The following is a 21,011-nucleotide window of genomic DNA, read 5'->3' as shown; positions in this document are numbered from 1 at the left end:
TAGAATCATACCCAATTTACAAGCTAGACACAGAGGGGACAACATATAATGGCAGCCCTGTGGGGGGAGGTAAGGGAGGTATATGGGATGCATGCTGGGAACAGGGATGGAGGGAGGACATTAGTGGTGGGAATGCCCCTGATTCAATGTCACTATGTACCTAAAATATTATAGTGAAATACTTGTAATCCACCTTGGTCAAAATAAAAATTATTAAAAGAAAAAAAGAACATGGAATTAAAAAGCTCATTCAAGGGTTATTGTGCATATGCTGCATACAATCCACCTGTTAGTCCACATGTCACCCAAAACTACCAAGGGTGGTTCCTGAGTATCACTGAGTATGCCCCCCAAAAAAGTAATTCACTACCATGACAATCAAAAGGACTTCTCCATGACAAATGAAGGGCAAGTCACAAGTCACATCCTTAATGGGTGAAAGTGTTTCCTTCACTCACTGCATTTGTTTTGCATCGTGAAGAAAATTTTCCTCTGATGTGTGGTGAGCTTCCTCATTCCCTATGAGAATATTTTCAGTGATCCATTCCTTCTTAGAATTCCAGATGCTTCTGAAGTTTAAGTAGGCTTCTTATCCAGACACTTAATGTTTGATCTTTAGCTCTGGCTTTTTGTTTGTTTGCTTGCTTGCTTTTGGGGCCACAACAAGTGATGGTTTGGAGGCAGTGCTCCTGGGTTACTCCTGGCTCTGCAATAAAGGGTCATTCCTGTCAGTGCTCAAGGACTATATAGGATGTTGGGGATCAAACCTGGGCTTTAACATACAAAACAAACACTGTATCTGCTAAACTATTGCTCTGGCCCCAGCTCTGGCTTTTATTGTTTGTTTTTGGCCACACCAAGCTGTGCTCAGGGGTTACTCTTGGCTCTATGCTCAGGGGTCATTTCTGGTGGTGTTTGGAAATGATATGGGATGCCATGGATCTAACCCAGGTTGATATTGTGCAAGGCAGACAGTCAGTCGACTAAACAGTAGATCCAGCCCTATTTGGCTTTATTTTAATATTGCCTCACATCCATAAAGTGGGCCTTTTCTTCTGCTCCTACTCCATCTCCTTTTATCTGCTTTTAATCTCTTTCTTCCTCTGTCTCAGGACAGGGTAATGCTAGTCCTCTGCTGGGGGTAGGGCTAACTGACCAAGCTCTGTGACTCTGCAAAGCACAACAAGGTCCCAGTGCTTCTCTGCAGTGACTTTAGCTGCCTAAGCAAGTACAAAGAAGTGAGTGCCCTGGGTACTGCTCTACCACTCACCCTTCTGGTTTTCCTGCAGGAATCACAACCGTATTGACAATGACCACCATTAACACACACCTGCGGGAGACATTGCCCAAAATCCCCTACGTCAAAGCCATTGACATGTACCTCATGGGCTGCTTTGTCTTTGTGTTCCTGGCCCTTCTGGAGTATGCCTTTGTCAACTACATCTTCTTTGGAAGAGGCCCACAGAGGCAGAAGAAGCTGGCAGAGAAGACAGCCAAGGCCAAGAACGACCGTTCCAAGAATGAAGCCAACCGGGTAAGGCCTTCCTTTTGCTACCTTGACCTTCACCCTTATTGCTCATTCTAGCCACTGGGTATGACTTGTGTTGGACTTGGGTTCTGCAATCTAGCTAAACAATTGCCTTGGACTTGGGTGGAGTTATTGCAATCTAGCTAAACAGTTGCCCTTGTGCATGTTACTGAGGTGTAACTAAATACAAATCAGGGCAGCAGCTAGGAAGCCCAGAGCTCCCCAGATTTCCTTGGAAAAGATGGAACACAAAACTTGGCCACAAAACTGAAATTCTGGGCCTGGAAGCAAGAGCACTTTCTGAAACTGTCTGCCATATTGGTTTGGTTGCAAGTAGATCCATTTGCTTAGGATGAGACTGTTCTTAGCTCTGTGTGGGACAAACGCCTTTCCTGTTGGCGACAGTCATTGGCCACAGTTCCCTAGTTCAAGGTCTTCAGTGCAGAGAAGAAGCACTGCTCTGTTTAGTTCTACTCTGGACTTGAACCACCTGAATGTATGCTAAAATATAATAATCTCGGGGCTGGAGTGCTAGCACAGCAGATAGGGAGTTTGTCTTATACATGGCTGACCCAGGTTTGACCCCCTGCATCCCATATGGTCCCTTGAGCCTGTCAGGAAAGATTCTTAGTGCAGAGTCAAGAGTAACCCATAAACATTGCAGAGTGTGGATGTGGCCTTTGAAACAAGCAAATGAATACAAAACAGCCAGGACCAAGCAGATACCATTCACCAGAGAAGGTTCCCTACCTTGGGAAGCTCCTGCCTACTTCCCAGGAGCAGGTACCAGATTTAATCTCCACCTTTCCAGCTCTGTTCACACACTCATCCACCCTCTCACTACAGAGCTTTTCAAGTAGAGAACATTGTAGTTTTCTCTTCTTTTTTTCAGTATCTTCCTTTGTAATATAGGAACACTACATTATTGCAATTACTGTCACTATTGTGAAAGTGCACTGTAGTGTTTATATTATCAGTTTGTAGCCTCCTGTCAAGACTTAAAAACACAAAATGTTTTTTCTACTTGTTTACATATTGGACTTCTTTCTTTCTTCCTTCATGCCTTCCTTCCTTCTTTTCTTCTTTCTTTCCTTCCTTCTTCTCTTCCTGCCTGCTGTCCTTTCTTCCATTTCTTCCTTCCTGTCTTCCTTCCTTTCTGACTTTCTTCCTTCCTTCCTTCCTTCCTTCCTTCCTTCCTTCCTTCCTTCCTTCCTTCCTTCCTTCCTTCCTTCCTTCCTTCCTTTCTTCCTTCCTTCCTTCCTTCCTTCCTTCCTCCCTCCCTCCTTCCCTCCCTCCCTCCCTCCCTCCCTCCCTCTCTCCGTCCCTTCGTCCCTCTTTGGGACAACAACCAGCAATGCCCAGGAGATACTCTTGGCTCTGCATTCAGGAATTGCTCCTGGTAGGCTTAGGAAATCATATTGAATACAATGGATCAAACCCAGGTTGGCCACATGCAAGGCAATCACTGTATCTAGCACTCCAGCCCCAAGATCATCCTGAATTTTTTTTAGTAGAAAATATAATTAGTTTCATGTTGCTCTGTTCATCAGTAAGCGCACACCTTCCCATGAATATACAGTATGTGTGTGCTGTGGTTTCCAAGGAAACAAGAATTTATTACATCTTTATTGTTTCTATTGCAGACAAACAAACACACTTATAAATACACACCGGTTTCTCCAAATTCTCCCTATTTTAACAAGGTTATAAATGAATTTTCATCCATTAAGATAAAGCTATTTAGTTCCCAATATTACTGTCATGTCTTTTACAATCTCTCTTGTTGTTGTTGTGAAGCTTTAACATTTAAAATAAACACCATCAAGCAAAGTTCTAACATCTATAAAGCAATCTATGGGCCATAACTGTAGAAAGAATAGATGCGATGCAGAGGAAATTTATTTTATTCACAGTCATTATTTTGTTTGTTTTTTTTATGAAAATCCATTGTTATTTTGTAAAAGCCTTTTCATATTTGTATTTTTGAGTCTGTAGTCGTAGCTCAGCTCTTGAAGTTTGGCACTGACAGAAATGCCTATTTTTAGTTTAAAAATGTGTAGCTGGTACATGTGAGAAGCATTAAAAAGTGTTACCAACCTCAAGTAACAGAAAAGCAATTATTTTGGGGGCAGAAATGAATCCCCCCAAGGGCTTTATCATATGATATTTATGTATTTGAGTAACAGCTTGAGAATATACCCCAAGGGCTCCAAAAAATACTGAAAAGACATCTGCACTCCTACATTATTGCTATTCACAATAGCCCAGATCTGGAATCAACCCAAGTGCCCAAGAACAAATGACTGGAAAAAGAAATGGCGGTACTCATACACTATATGACTTGGTTATAAAAAAAGATATAGGTATGAACTTGCTGATACGTGGATGTCTCTGGAAAGGATTGTGCTAACGTTAAATGAGTCAGGGGGCGAGGAACAGACAAAGAATGATCTCACTCACGTGGATTATCGCGACACATAGTAGGGGAATTAGTAGTGGAAGCAAAGAGCAGGACAAGTAGCCTTTATTGAGAAACTTTCTACTGGGGTTAGGGGGACCAGTCAAGGGAAGGGACCACAACAATGACAGAATAAAAGGTGGTCTCTCTGGAACAAGAGTGGGTGCTGAAAGAAGGTAAAGTGACATTCTTAGTGCCCTATCAGAATTGCAAACCATAGTGCCTAGAGATGGGGAGCGGGGGCAAAAGGAAAATAAATGAGTATCTGCCAGAAGGCAGGAAAGAAATTGGAAACATTGGTGTAGGTAAGCGGACCCCTGTTAACACTCCATTTGGAACTCAATCATGAATCAGTTGGTAGCTCTGAAATTCCTGGTGATTTGATTAAAAACTATGTATATACATTTTACAGAAGCAGCATGAGAAAGGAGTGCCTTAAGGACAATCTAGAAGGCCTTAGACACTTTGATATGACAAAGGAACAGGAACTTTATCCACCAGAAGTATAAACATGATGACTAGCGTAAGCACATTACCTCAATTAAAAAAAACTAACCAAAGGACCCAAGCGATGCTCAGCAAGGAGGATATTTGCCTTGCATCCAGGTTCAATCCCTATCATCCCATAGGATCCCCTGAGCCTGTCAGGATTGATTTATGAGTGAAAAGTCAGGGATAACCTCTGAGCACTCCTGGGTGTGGCCTAAGGAAAACAAATCAAGAAATGTAAAAGAAAGTATCAAACGTTATGCAAAATAAGAACATGACTATGTACTGACAGATGTTGCCATTATTCACTTTTTCATGTTCAATGTCTGACTGTTATAGTCGACTATCTGTATCAATTTCCAGGTCCCCTCTCTTGGGGTTCAGAGCTCCCTGAAGCTGAGGGTATACAACTTTCCTCAATCCACTCTAGACCAGTTAGTCCCAGGAAAGGCTCAGAGCTCTTTGTTTTACCTAAGATGCCCCATTCTGTCTCTTGTATGGGACTTGAGAAGAACCACAGAAGATGCAGCCACTCGAATTTGCCAACAGCAGCCTTGGGGATGAGGATTCTGTTGAACCTTCTGGAAAACCACAGTTGCCAGATTTTAACTTCACAGTTGACTCAAGAATGCTGGAGTCTGACATCTTCCTTCTAGTTTCTCCTCAGACCAGTGGCCCATTGTAAATCTTCCTTCACTTATTTGTGCTTAACCTCACTTTGCTCCTGATTTGTTTCTATACCCAAGAGTTAGTCTCTGCCTATCTCTTGGAGATCAGCTGTTTGATGTACATGAGGACAACAATTGATTTCTTAATCCCACAGAGGAGTCCAGGGCATCAAAGCTGCAGACTTGACATCATTCCTTGCTCTCCAGAACTTTCTGCCTCTCATGGCAAAATAACTTATTTTTCTAAAACCGGAGTATTTTATTTTGGTAGACACCTGAAGGTGAAGTTGAAAGTGAGCTATCAACAACCTTACCAATCTAGTGACAAGCTCTAGGCAGAAACAGAACTGTTCAGCCTGCTAAATTGTGCAAGAACTGTCTCTCTGGTGTTTGAATGTTTGCGCCTGTCAAGGTTATAGACCAAGAAGAGAAACTCTATTGAGGCCACTGATTCTAATTATAGTCGATCAGAGACAAATTCTTCAAAATAAGAGTATCCATGAAATGTTTTAAAAGCTGCACGTCATCAGGGCATTCTGTGCTTATTCTTACCCAGTCTGACCTCCATCTATTTGAGATCTCAATTTGTCAATGATATAAGAAAGTTAGCATATTTGTTTGATGGGCTTGATTTCTATGATTTAATCATTTTTAATAGTCTTCCAATTCCTGTAGAAAAAATGTCAGCATTTGGATTTGTTTTCTCTACATAAAATTTCTTCAATAATTTACTTTTTTGTGGGCCACACCTGTCAGTACTCAAGGGTGTGACTCTTAGCTCTACACTCAGAAATTACTTCTGAAAGGGTCGGGGGGGACATATGGAATGCCAGGAGTCAAAACCAAGTCAGCCATGCTCAAGTCAAATGCCTCCCCACTGTGTTATAACTCCCAACACTATTTCAAATACATTTTTTCTTTATTAATTGGTTGGTTTTGGGGTCACACTTGGAAGTGCTCAGGGGTTTCTCCTGGCTCTGCACTCAGTAATCGCCCCTGGCAGGCTGGGGGACTATATGGGATGTCAGGAATCAAACCAGGTCCCTCCCAGGTTAGCTCATGCAAGTCAAATGCCCTACTATTGTGTTATCTCTTTAGCCCCTCAATATTTTTTTAATTTATTTTGGGGTGGAGAGTTTGGGCTTGTAGTTTGTGCAATAATGCTCAGAGCTTGCTCCTGGACTTACAAACTACTAGAAACTACCTTAGGGGACCATATGCAGTGCTGGGGATTAAACAAAAGTAAGGCAAGTGCTTAACCTCTGTACTATCCCTCCAACCATACTTGGAAGGTTATAAATGACAATCTTGCCAATGTAAATTGTGTTCAAAGCAGCCAAACTAGTTAATCTATTTTCACTGAGTTGATATATATACATATATGTTGATATATACCTTGGAACATGGTTTCCATGTTAATACAAGAGTTTGTCCAAATGCTGTGGGCCTTCACTTCCCCTTAGAAACATTTTCTTTGCGAAGAGCTTAAAGGCACTTCTCTGTGGAAGACCTTTCTGGAATACACATCCTGGCTACAAGGCACTGGGAAGGGCCAGCTATTGAGGTGACTCATTTCTCATTCAGTCTTGGAAAGTCAAGGCCACACACATCCAGTGGATCCTGTTTCTTGCATTCTCCTCTCTCTTTCCTTCTATTTTCTCATGCCATGAGCTGACCTTCAATTCTCTCTTCCACGAATTCCTTCTGCCATGCCTTCCCCTCTTCCCGCACTTAAACAAGATACCCTTCTCTAAGCGTTTATATTTGATTTCCTGCAGGCACACACTTGTTCCCATCCTGTCCAAGTCACATGCTGGTCAAGGGATAGGCTTTATCCCTGTGATCCCCACTTTCATGGAACATGCTGATTATGTGACAGCTACATGGCCTTTGGGGCTTCTCAGAGAGTGTCCTATGTGGCTTCTACTTAGATAACCTGATAGGACTCAGACATAGTAAGGATTCCTTGGTGCCTTGGAGAGATACAGTGGTTCTTCTTGGCCCAGTGGACTAACATAACTATCATCAAATCAATGAGGAGAGACAGACCAAATTTAATTATCTCTATTTAGACAACCTATGTGGCTATAATTAAAATAAATGAGTCCAATGGAGCTAAAGAGCATCAAAGAGTAGTGTGTATGTGGGGGATAGTTTTCCCATGATAGAGCAAGTAACTTCTTAGAGCAAAATCACTGCCTTTGGGAGTTCCCCAAGTTTTCAGAGAAGTTTCTCTGAGAGAAAGATTGTTTGTGGGCTAATCCCTACATCTGGGTAGTCTTCCTTCCTGCTTAGAGTTTAGAAACACTTGCTCTCAGTGCCTATGGGGCTTCTGTTGATGTTGGTGCCATGTGCTAATGGAACATGGGTTGGAAAAACTCTCTTTAGATATCTGAGGGCAAAGCCTTTATGAACTCTTTTGGAGAGACAGCTTGCTCCTTCCTCCAATCCAGGAGGCCAACCAAGGCCCTTGAGTGAGTGGGGCCTGATTCTGCAGACACAGCATGACCTAATGTTCATTTTCCTGAGAGAATATTTCTAAGCCAGATGAAATGCTGAATCATTAGAACCCTTATGCGATAAACAATATATTGTCTTCTCTTTCTTTAAGAAAAGACTTTTCAGGGGCCAGAGTGATAGTGCAGCAGTAGGGTATTTGCCTTGCATGCAGCTGATCCCAGGACAGATCAGGGCTCTATCCCTGGAATCCCATATGGTCTACCAAGCCAGGAGTGATTTCTGAGCACATAGCCAGGAGTAACCCCTGAACAAACATTACCGGTGGTGGCAAGAAGAAGAAGAAGAAGAAGAAGAAGAAGAAGAAGAAGGAAAAGAAGAAGAAGAAGAAGAAGAAGAAGAAGAAGAAGAAGAAGAAGAAGAAGAAGAAGAAGGAAGGAGGAGGAGGAAAAGACTTTCATTTTATTGTTCTACAAAAAGAAGAAAGAGAGAAAAAGAGAAAGAAAGAGAGAGAAGAAAGAAAGAAAGAAAGAAAGAAAGAAAGAAAGAAAAGAAGAAAGAAAGAAAGAAAAGAAAGAAAGAAAGAAAGAAAGAAGAAAGAAAGAAAGGAAGGAAGGGAAGGAAGGAAGGAAGGAAGGAAGGAAGGAAGGAAGGAAGGAAGGGAAAAGACTTTCATTTTATTGTTCTACAAAATATTCCCTCTACTAGGAATTAGAAGTATCTTTCCATAGTGAAGTTTGTTTATGCTTTATTGGAATTGTGGGCATGTATTTATTTTTTTAGTTACTTTATTTAAGCACCGTGATTTACAACATGGTCTAATTGGGCATGTATTTCTATAGGCTTTAAGGCAGTATGAAGTATTTATTTATTTATGTAGGTTTTGGGGCCATACCCGGTAACTCTCGGGGGTTACTATTGGCTCTGCAATCAGAAATTAACTCCTGGCAGGCCCGAGGGACCATATGGAAATGCCAGGGATTGAACCTGGATCAGCCTCATGCAAAGCAAATGCCTTCCCCACTGTGGCTATCACTCCAGCCCCAATATGGCATGTTTTTCAATACCTCTGTTTTTCATTGGAATTTTGCACTTGCTTGGAGACAAGTTCCTGCTTTTATGAAGGACTTTGATGCTATTCCCCAGGCAAATGCCCACTAGTGCTCTTTTTATTTTAGGTGTTTTGATTGAATTACTGCACAAAGTTATGATGATATTTATGATTAAGTTTTAGGAGTCCAGTATTCTAACACCCATCACGTCACCAGTGTCCACCTTCTCCACCAATGTCCCTTCATGAGTGGTCTTGTGATATAATACCCATGGAGTCGTGGGGGAATGCCTTCCTCACTGTAATTCCTGCCACTGTATCCTCATGAAAAATACTGGTAACAGTTGGAAAAGTCCTCAGGCCTCTTTTAGGGGGGTTGGGTTTGGTTTTGGGGCCACACCTAGTCCTCAGGGCTTTCTCCTTACTCTGCACTCAGGGAACATTTCTATTAGTGATCCAGGAACCCTACCGTGTTGCTGGGTATCAAACCTGGTTTGGCTACATGCAAGACAGATACCCTCACTGCTATGCTATTGCTCCAGTGCCTCCCTTTCTTAACTAATATTTTTTATGAGAGGACTGGGGAGCACCATGCTCAGCAATGTCCAAGGACTATTACTGTTTCTGAGATCAGGAATGACCCCTGGCCATGCTCAGGAGACCATATGTGGTGCCAGGTGATTTGAACCAGGGTCAGCAGCATGCAAGGCAAGCACCATAAAAATATCCAATTTTATGTGACATTTTTTAGATCAAGAAAGTATCATCTCTCAGCTCCACGCAGGCCTCCTGAGTGCAAGGGTCAGGAGTAAGCCCTGAGCACTGCCAGGTGTGGCTCAAAATTCAAAAATAATAATAAAATATAAAATAAAACAGATTCGATGGTGCATAATTCCTGTCCTCCAGGTGCCCTGAGTTTGTCTGTCTCCTTGCTGGGTGATGGCCTTGTGCTTCCTCTTCCCTGCCAGGTTGATGCTCATGGGAACATTCTGCTAACATCGTTGGAGCTTCACAACGAAATGAATGAGGTAGCCGGTGGCATCGGGGACAACAGGAATTCAGCAATATCCTTTGACAACTCAGGAATCCAGTACAGGAAACAGAGCATGCCTCGGGAAGGGCATGCTCGACACCTGGGGGACAGAGGCATCCCACACAAGAAGACTCAGCTTCGAAGGCGATCTTCTCAACTCAAAATCAAGATTCCAGATCTCACCGACGTGAACGCCATAGACAGATGGTCCCGGATTGTGTTCCCTTTCACTTTTTCTCTTTTCAACCTAGTTTACTGGCTGTACTATGTTAACTGAGTGACTGTACTTGATTTTTCAAAGACTTCATTTAACACTGAGTGAAATATTACTCTGCCTGTCAAGTTTTTATACCTGTGTACACACACAGACACACACACACATGCAGACACACACATATATACATACGCAATTGTATATATATGTGAACTTTCTCAGCATATATATAAAATACACGTGTATATGAGGATGTATGTGTCTATGTTTATACACCCAGGTGTGGGACCTGTGTGTATGTAAAACAAATACACATACATGCATACATTTTGCAGCTATGGACAATTTAACACAGGATGAGTTCTAAAGAAAGTCATCTTTTTCTTTCTTTTTTAATTGAAAGGGACAAGTATCATCTAAATATTATGCCTTGAGAATGAGGGCGTAAACCACAATACCATCCCCAAATGTGTCCTTTGATTCTCCTGAGTTAGATGTTTTAGTTGGGAAAAAAAATCAGAAACTCTTTAGTTAATCTTTTAATCATTCATACAGTGGTATTGCTAATCTAAAACAAGGTCTCATTCTTCATACCTTTTTTTTTTTCTTTTTCCATTTTTCAAGTGACGGCTTTCTGGCATGTTTCAGCGATGGGGTTTGCTTTCACCAGGCATAGTTTTCTCCCTGGGTTTTGCGAATGAGGCGCAGCCCCGGCATGCCCTCACCCATTGTCTTAAACTTAGATCGATTACACACTGATGTCTGAACTTCCACCTTTGGGGAAAACTAAAACCCAGGCCCTTGGAACTGGACGGCATCTCCTTGTGAGTACTTGAGTGTACAGCATGTTTCTTGGTTCCCTGGAACTGGTTTCAGCTTACCTGTCATGCGGGACCAGAGTGCGCGTTGGGATGATGTGGAGTTGGGACGATGTTGAGTTGATCTTTGAATTGCTGAAAATGTGTGCCCCATCTCATGTGGATTTCTAGCCTCGATCTCGTAACGGAAAGCATAGTCTGTGCCTCAGGTTTTCTGTTCCTCTAAGGCCAAACCATGTAGGATAACTTCCCACACCCTTGTCTTTGCATTATCAATCATGCTTAGCACCTCGTATGTTACTAGAAAATAATTTGCATAAGATGCACATATATGTATATTTACCAAGATTTTCTTTCTTATGCTTGCTCTTACCGTAGCATGCAGTGTCATACTTTTGTTATCTAGAACTAAGACTGAAGCTCAAACACCTCTCCTGTTCAATTTCAGAAATCAAGAAACATCCTCATGCCTTTCTTTGTGTATCTGACATATTTCATAAGCACCTCCAGCTCCTCTTAGTCTCACTGCTGCGGGAACGAGCACAGCCCGCACCACTCAACACCCCAAGACCTGTGACCGTTCTCTTGAGGCCAAGAAGGGAAACAAACCTACAACCCATACAGTCACTCTGAGTTCCTTCTGCTCCACAGCCTCATCCGTATTTGGACTTTTTAAAGCTCGTAGAAACAAGACAAGGTGCACCGGTTTCATAGACGCAACCTTAACTTACTATTTAGATGAGATCTTTCTAAAGAAAAAAAAGAGATGATATATTTTTTGTAAACAATATTTCTATCACAGGCATCCAGAGACTGAAATGACTACAGTTATACAAACAGGTGTCACAGTGAAGTAAAGCATTTGGAGAAAACAAAAAAAACACACACAAAGCAAAATATTATTTGGGAAAGAACTGCTAAATTAATACTTTATCCCCAAGATGCCAAATACGCCTCACCCTCTCTGTTCCGTCCGCAGCCAATGGTCTACCAAGGACAGGAGTTTTGTGCAGCTAGATAGAGGAGACCATGAGCCCTGAAGCTCATGTCCAGAGCCATCACCCCAAGCTCACTACTACTTGATTTTCCTTTGATGGCCATAACAACCTTTTATTGGGGCTAGGGAGATGGCTCAAGGGCTGGAGCACAGGCTTTGTTTGTGGAAGCTGACCCAGGTTTGATCCCTGGCTCTTGAGAGATTGCCTGAGCACCACAGGGAGTGAAGCCCAAGAATATTCAGGTATGCCCACCCCCCAAAACAACACCTTCTCATTTGTGGGAGTCAGTGACAGTTCAAAACCTATCATGAGGTAAAACCTAATCCACAAAGTCACGCACTAGAAGTAATGAATGACTTTGAACTCCTCTCCCCTCCTTCATCATTTATTTTTCAATCTCTTTTTCCCAGCCGCCACACTCTGGTTTTATTTCATATGGAGATTAGCCAGGGATATCTCAACCTTTGGCTTGTTTTCTGACCATTTTCTTTTTCATGGGTAACCCATGGGGGTATCCTAAAAGTTAAACAAATTGGGAAAAACCTTGTAAGTGGCCTTATCATTGTTAATGTGTTTTAAAAAAAAAAAAAGTCTTGTGAAGACCTTATCCCTTTCAATGCCTTCAGGTATCTTTTTCTGTATCCAGTGAGTCAAGAAGTAAGTTCCCTTACCAGAAGAGGGACCCCCAAAAAGTAAAAACTGTGGACAAAGGCTGTCCATGGTTGACTGACAAATCCAATTTCTACTCTTCAGAACTGTGACATTCATTCTCTCTGGGAGAAAAAAAATGGTTCAAAACATTTTTGATGCATAGCTCAGTTACATAACTACATAGACAGAGAGCCCCGGGGGTTTGGAAGAGCTACAATCCACTTCCAAGGTTTTCTGGATATAAATTTGCATGGAATAGTCATACTAGCTTTTGAGCTTTTTATATGCACTTGGCACCAAGACTGGAACCCACACTTTGTAGACACTGCAATGAAGTTAACATAATAGCTCTACTATAAATAGTGTTTGTAACTACACACGCACACACACACATACACACACAAACATACACACATCTACATGTATTCTGTAAAAAAAAAAAACTTTTTGAGATCCTTGGGTATGTGTTTGCTTTACTCCATTTCAGAAGAAAATTACTTTTCTTCTAATAAAATTATTTTCTAGCTTCTCCCCATTTTTAAATGTGAGGAATGTTGAGAAGCAGAACTCTGTGCTGGTGACAGGAGTTTGGTTCTCTGTCCGATGCCCTCCCATTGCTCCACCATAGGTATTGAGGCCATTGAGCAAACTGTATGTATGATGTTTTGAGCCCAGGATCTCTGATATCATTGGGAGGTGATAGGTCGCTAACCCTCATCCAGTCAGGAGAGATAAAAATGAATTTGGAATATGATAATGCTCTTTCTCAACAACGGAACATAATAAAAAGTTTCTAAGTAGTTCTGTCTTTCTGAAATGCTTCAAACAGGGGTTCAAGAAGTACAAAAGAAATCTGGTTATGATGGGGTTATCTCTACTCAGCTAGAGAGACAAGTCCAGGGGCCCTGATACATCAATTCTATCAGAGAAAGACAGAGAAGACAAGTCAACTTGGAAATAAAACAAGCTTTCTTCTTGTACCCCAACCCTGGGAATGCAGAGGGGTTTCACTGTCTATACCATGAAATATCCATTTCCCCCCTGAATCTTCAACAAACTAGAAAGTTGGCCATGAGTCTATTCCTGTTAGCTTGGAAGCTTTGTGCCCAGCTGTGCTTCGAAGGCCAGGGCCCTGAACAGTGACCTTCTGGGCCATTCCCATCCAGCCAGCTCAGGAGTGAACATTTTCACCAAAGAGAGTATCTGGAAGTGATGTCTGGCATGCAACAGACTGGTTGGAAGGGATAGGCACATGGCACTTGTAAGTTCATATCCAACATCCAATATATAAACCCATTGGAATTTATCCCACCATGTGTGTTCTGAAAAAGAAAAAGAAAGAAAAATCAGTGTGTCCACTTTGGAATCTCCTGGCTTGAAAGCATAAACCACCCCATCCCTTCCTATTACTTTAACTCTCCACCTGAAAACCCCATTGTATTGCTGGCCATTTTGTGTAAGCAAAAATGGACGATTGGTGACATCTAATATTATGGGACAGACCCTGGCTCTCAGCAGGTATGAGCCACCAGTCAAAGTCACTCTGAATTGTGGGTCGTAGAGCCACACAGGTGGATGAAAATTTCCCAAGACACTAACTAATGTGTCTTGGATCAATTACCTCTTCGCTGCATTGAAAGGTGCCATGTTTTCCTGAAATACTCATTTCCCAGCACCTAGTAAACAGGGACCACCCAGAGAGTGTTCCCCTACCATCCTCTCCCATGGCAGTCAATCCCTACCCCCGTTCTTTTCATTCTTGTCTCCTAGTTCTACTTCGCAAGTCAGTGAGTGTGTTCAAGGTAAGTACAGGATTATTCAAGTATTAGTCGCTGTCATGATCAATTCCCCTGTTGATTTCATTTCATTGTAAAGATAAAACCCAATTTTGCTTAAGCACATTGATGTAATTTTTGGTATTATTTGACATGGAAAAAATGCAAAATTGAGTGATAGATAAAATATGAAACTTGTTGATGAATGAATTCAAATTTATTAAAAAAGAACTAACTGACTTAAATGTGAAGGCTGATTTCTTTTTTTCCCTCGGTATTCCTTTAGGTGATGCTGAAAGACAAGAGAAATCAATTCAAAATTCATCATGTGATATCAGTGAAACCATGACTTTGGTTCTTAATCGTGATTGATCCCAAACTTAACAATTGAGCTGGATTCGCCAAAATCTGACATGTCCCTGACTTTGAATTAGAGGCGTTTGGGGGGACATTTTGTTTGAATTTTATACATTGTATTTTGTTCTGTTTGGGGATAGTTCTTGGAAGTACCTGTGGAACAGTTAAGTGATGGTATCAAACTCAGTCCTCTTGCATGCAAGCATGTACTCAAATCTGCAAGCTGTCTTTGCAGCCAGAATTAGTATTTAAAAGAAAATCTTGTTATACCCAATGACAAGGAACCAGCAGTCCTGGGTCCAAGTCTTCAGTCTTAAAAGGAATTCTCTTTGTTGCTGTTCAGTATAAAAAACAACAAAGAATATTGTGGAAAGAAGGAAAGCTTAGAACAGGAGAGAATCTAGTGTGTAAGACTGGACTTGCATGCACTCAACCTGGATTGCATTTCTAACACCACATGTGGTCCCCAAGCACTACAACAAGAAACCCTGAGAAAAGACCTAAGAGTGAATTCTGAGCACAGTTGGATGTGACCAAAACACACAAAATTAAATAGAAAGAAAAAGGGGGAAGTTAAGGAAGGAGGGAACAAAAAATCTGGATACTCCAACAGTTCACAAAAGGGCATTTTTTGGGGGGTCACACCTGGCAACGCTTAGGGGTTAATCCTAGCTCTATGCTCAGAAATCGCTCCTGGCAGGCTCAGGGGACCATATGGGATGCCAGGATTTAAACCACCATCCTTCTGCATGAAAGGCATTTTTTTAATGAAATTATAGGCACATTATAAGACCCTGAAATTCAACCTAGAGAACTGAATCTATGGTTGGGGAATGGAGTTAGGAGAGTGGCTGGGAGGGCACCTAAGGCATGAACACTGGTTTAGGTACTAGTAACTGGGACCGGAGCAATAGCACAGTGGTAGGGTGTTTACCTTGCACACGGCTGACCCAGGATGGACCTCGGTTTGATCCCTTATGTTCCATATGATCCCCCAATCCAGGAGTGATTTCTGAGCGCATAGCCAGGAGTAACCCCTGAGCATCACTGAGTGTGGCCCAAACACAAAGAAGAAGAAGAAGAAGAAGAAGAAGAAGAAGAAGAAGAAGAAGAAGAAGAAGAAGAAGAAGAAGAAGAAGAAGAAGAAGAAGAAGAAGAAGAAGAAGAAGAAGAAGAAAAGGAAGAAGAAGAAGAAGAAGAAGAAGAAGAAGAAGAAGAAGAAGAAGAAGAAAAGAAGAAGAAGAAGAAGAAGAAGAAGAAGAAGAAGAAGAAGAAAATAAATAAAAGAGAACTAGTAACTGTATTGTAAATGATGGTTCTGGGGGACATAGACAATGCAGAAAGTAAAATCACTTTCTTTGCATATAGCTGATGTTGGTTCGATCCCCCACACCACATTTAGTTCCCTAGACTACCACCATAGGTCACTTCTAAATACAAAACCAGAATCAGGCCTGATGCACATCCAGATAATTCCCAACACATACCAGAGATCCCCCCTCCAAATCTCTCATTCTTTATCTTTTCTAGTTTTGTATGTTTTACTAAGCATGTTTGAGATTTATCCATGTTGTTACTTGTATCATGTTAAGGAGAATATATTGTAAGGTTATCCACTTTACTCCATTTAACTGGTAGTAAACGTGGATTGTTTTCATTTCTTAGCTTTTAAGCAAAAGACAATTTGCAAACATTCAAATACGAGTCTGTGAATATTACGCTTTCCTTTTCCTTTTGCTTAAATAGATAAGAGTGAAATCACTGATTCTTGTGGTACTTTTAACTTTTTATCAAGCTGCCAAACTTTTCCCCAAATGGTTTCTCATTTCATCAGTTGAATTTGAGCACTCCAGTTCCTTTATGTCATTTTTGACACCTTGCATAATTTGTTTTTTTAATTTCAGTTATTCTGATGCCTACATAATGGAATCTCCATTGGTTCTAAAATGTGCTACTTCACATCTGTCCCTGTATTTATTTGCCATGTGTCTTCATTAATGGAAATTATGTTTAAATCTTCTATCAATTAGTTTGTTTACTTAACATGCTTTGAAATTTTGCCTTGGATAGAACTTTTTTTTTTATCACATGGGGCCCCATGACATCTTTCTCCCAACATCTTTGTCTTTCTTGTTTTCTTAACATTTTTAGAGAGTATCCCTCTAAACATTTTTATTAAGCCAATTTATCTCATTTTTTATGGATTGTATATTGTTGTTTCTAAGAAATATTTACTGAATCATGAACACAAAGACTTCTAACTTTGTTGTTTTAGAAGAGTTATAGTCTTAAATATTAACATTTGGATTGTATTTGGCTTGCAATTACATACATTTGTATGTATGCATATATTAATGATGGAGATTGCAGCCAGGGACTCACGTATGCAAGGCCAATATTTTACCGTTGTGTTATAGTTCTAGCCTCTCCTAGTCATGAAAGTCCACTTTCTACAAAACAAATCCAATTGTTTTAGCAATATCCAATAGGCTATTCTTTCCATGGCTAAATTGCCTTTTCATCCTTGCTGAAAATCAATTCTCCATGTATAATGGAGCCATATCTGGACCATTTATTTTTTTCACTGATGAATTTGGTTAGACTCTACTAAGGTTAACACCACATGATTTGGTCACTTGTAGTTTTATTCTTCTAAATCAAATCAAGCAGTGCTCTTTCAATGGCTGGTTCACTAAGTTCAGGACTTGTGTGTAGATCATGTCACACAATGAACCATCAAATTTCTAGACCAATTGGTGAGTGACATTCTCACAGCACTAAGCTTTCTGACCTCCAGAAATGTATTTTCTTTCCAGAATACACATGAGATTTTTCACATTGGCCCACCCACTATTCCAATACTGGAATACTTATTTCTTCATTATGGGAGATGCCTTGCCTTGTTGGAATCTGTAACAGCAGTAAAGACAACACAGGAAGCCTCCTTAGTTGTCCCTAACAAAAATGACTCCAGACATTGCAGAATGGCCCTGGGAGAAGAGAAAGGGTTTTGTGTGTTTCCATAGTTTAAGCAGGAACCATGTATTTAGGTTGAGCAAACAGATTGCAGGTCAAATTACTAGGATTCCCCAATGACAAAATGTAAAGGATGATTAGGAACTGTGTTTGCCCTATAGGAGAGCTAGAACTCCAGAGCTGACTAGCGCCCATTTGTTAAAGCTGTTTGGGAAGATGTCAGTTTTGTTGCTTTTCTGTTTTGTCCTGTTGGTAAAATACATAGAGCCAAGGGTTGGAAGGAAGAGGACAGCACAGAGGGTAGATGTGGAGAGCAGAGATGGTTGCTTGGTGTGCCCGGCCTCTTTATCTTGTTCATGCTGATCCTCCTTTAGATAAGCCTGTAATCAGATGTAGAACTTGACTTTCTACCTAAAATGACAATTCTGATCTTAGGTTTTAAAAGATTCTTCTCTTTAAAGACTAGTTTCAATTTTCAATATTATGAACTGAACATAATGACATTTTTCAGTCCCTTACACAAGTAGTGGTGGCTGTATCTTTTAATAACTCTGATAACTAATTTGCTTATTATTTATTTTCCTGTCTTCCTCCCTACTCCTTCCCTTTCTTCTTTTCTCCTTCCCTTCTTTCCTTCTTCCCTTCCCTTTTTCCTCCATTCATCCTTCCCTTTCTTCTTTCCTCCCTTACTTCCTTCTTCCCTTTTTTTCTTATTCCCTCCATTTCTCCCTCTCTCCCTTCCTCTTTCCTCCCATCCTTCCTTCCTTGATCCTTCCCTTTCTTTTGCCCACCATCCCTCCCTTTTTTTAATTTTGTTGTTTTGGGGGACACACAACTAACAGTGCCTAGGGTTTATTCCTGTTTATTGTATTAAGGGATCACTCCTGGCAGGTCTCAGGCTATCATATAGGTTCTCTGGGTGGGGTCAAGCCCAGGTCAGCTACGTGCAAGGAAAGCTCCCTACTGACTGTACTAACTCTTAGACCCCTTAATTTCTTTTTTTAACCATTTTTAAATCAAGTTTTATTTGGTTTATCATCTTCCTTTTAAATAAAAAATGATAACTCCTTAGCACTTCTCTGAAAATCTACCTTCTTTAAATAAACAAAGCAACTTCTATGCCCTGTGATTGCACTCGAGGCCACTACCACCAAAACCATTGTGCCAGCACCCCCAGGAATCATATCATCCACTTTGGGAACTGGTAATTTAGAGTATAATTTTGTCATTGACTTAAAAAAAAGTGAGTTCTTCTATAGTTGATTTTAAAAGACATGTGATGGCTGCCCCTTGGATTCAATCTCTGCTATCTCTCTGGCCCTGAAACTTATTTCTAACCAAAACCAGTAAAATTATTTTAGTACTCATCCTTCAGAATTGAAATGCTCTTCCTGACTTCAGTGACCATAACTCATTGCTGGACTCACTCACAAAAGTGTAAGCTTCTCCACGGAAAACTACTTCTTCTATGTTCTGCCATGGTGAGTTATTTACACAAATTATGTACATTATCTTTACATCAGCATATTATTACTTCTTCAAAGAATCAACATATTATTACTTCATCAAAGAATAAATAAGTGTGAAGCGAGTGAAATCAAATAGATTTATCACTTTGCCTCTGAAAGATAATATCTTCTTTCTGAGCCCCATCCACTAAGAATCAATGAGTATTTGTGAAGATTTATCTTAAGAAAAAAAGTGCTGACTGATTGTGCCTCTGGGGATTACAAAAAAATTAAATATAAATGATTATCCTAATAGTAGGAATAAAATCTTAATATAGAAAATTAGTAAATTAGAAAAGATAAAATATAGGGTGCTTGAGGGGTTGGGAGAAAATTATAACATTAAAAAGTATTTGGACAGATTTAACAAAATCTCTGTCAGAATCTCAGGAGACTATTAAAGATGACAAGATCATTGCAAAATTCCCATAGCATTGCAAAGCACCAAAATATTCAAATAATGATGGAAAAAAGGCAAAGTATTCACAATTTGACTTAAAAATTATAGCATAAAACATGGGTCAAACGGGGCCGGAATGGTGATGCAAGTGGTAATGACCAACAGATGTTGACTACTGTGTCAAGAGCATTCAATAACAAGAACTGTCAACAAATGACATTAGGACAATCATAAAGTTACATGCAAAAAGAATGAAGTTAAGGGACAGAGAGATAGCACAGTAGTAGTGCATTTGCCTTGCATGTGGCCAACCCAGGAGGGACTGGTTTGCTTCCCAGCATCCCAGATAGTCTCCCAGCCTGCCAGGGGCAATTTCTAAGCACAGAGCCAGGAGTAACTCCTGAGCACTGCTGGGTATGGCCCAAAAACTAATCAATCAACCAATAAATAAATAAAGTTTTTTTAAAAAATAGGAATGAAGTTATACATATGTTAAAAGTCAGTAAAAAGGAGCCAGAGCGGTAGCACAGCAGTAAGATGTTTGCCTTGCATGCGGCCAACACAGGACGGATGGTTCAAACCCCAGCATATGGTCCCCCATAAAGTCCCCTGAGCTTGCCAGGAGTGACTTCTGAGCTCAGAGCCAGAAGTAACTCCTGAGTGCTACCAGATGTGATCTCCTCAAAAAAAGTCAGTAAAAATAGAACAATGATCTAAATGTGAGGTTGCTAACTATGAAAATAGTAAGAATATGGCACTGAATATGCATGGCATTGTGTTTGGTAAAAGCCATTCATTAAATTGACACCAATACAAACAATACCATAAATAGGTAAATTAGGCACTGCATAAATTTTCAACTTTTGAACTTCAAAGAATATCATAAAAAGGTGACTTAAGGGGCTGGAGTGATAGCACAGCAGTAGGGCATTTGCCTTGCATGCGGTCAATCTAGGACGGAACTTGGTTTGATCCCCAGCTTCTCATATGGCCCCACCAGCCAGGAGCAATTTCTGAGTCCATAGCCAGGAGTAACCCCTGAGCGTCACAGGGTGTGGCCCAAAAAGCAAAAAAAAAAAAAAAAGTGACTTATAAGAACAAAATTAAAAAAAATATTTGCAAATACACATCAAAAAAGAATTATATCAACAATATGTCAAGAAACTTGCAACTCAATAGCCAAAAGATAAATAGGTCAATAGGTGTTCTGCAAAAACACTTATTCAAACAAAGACTATTAATGGACAGTAAACATCAGATCATGAAAAAACAAGTCTATAATACTATCAGATATCACTGAATATTGACTGCAATGATTACAATCAAAATCAGATAACAAGTGTTAGCAAAGATACGGAGATATTGGAACTTTGTGGAGATGGGAGAGGGTTGCATAGCTCTGGTGCATATCTCTGGCAATCCCTCAACTGTTTCTCAATTCCTCAACAATTTCTATAACTATTTCAACATAGTTATAGTTCAATATATCAATTAAATTCTACTCATAGGGTTATGCTGAAGGGGAAAAATGTCTACATAAATATGTGTGCATTATAGCAATGTGACTCAAAATACCCAAAGGCAGAAATGATGCAAATATACAACCGTGGATAAAGGGATAGACAAAATG

The 21,011-nt window shown here is 40.5% G+C and overlaps 1 protein-coding gene across 1 annotated transcript in view; it reads left to right on the top strand.

The window, feature by feature from the left end:
- Positions 1-14,379, top strand: part of GABRB3 (gamma-aminobutyric acid type A receptor subunit beta3) — a 202,063-nt gene extending 187,684 nt beyond the window's left edge. Inside the window, exons 8-9 of the mRNA XM_049782694.1 lie at positions 1,290-1,534; positions 9,620-14,379. Of these exons, the coding sequence (XP_049638651.1) occupies positions 1,290-1,534; positions 9,620-9,961 (587 nt within the window). The 3' untranslated portion in view covers positions 9,962-14,379. The remainder of the gene's footprint in view (positions 1-1,289; positions 1,535-9,619) is intronic.
- The last annotated feature ends 6,632 nt before the right edge of the window (positions 14,380-21,011 follow it).

This window comes from Suncus etruscus, chromosome 11, assembly GCF_024139225.1.
Source record: "Suncus etruscus isolate mSunEtr1 chromosome 11, mSunEtr1.pri.cur, whole genome shotgun sequence".
In the NCBI taxonomy this organism is placed as follows: Eukaryota; Metazoa; Chordata; class Mammalia; order Eulipotyphla; family Soricidae; genus Suncus; species Suncus etruscus.
This window is presented reverse-complemented; position numbering and strand designations above follow the sequence as displayed.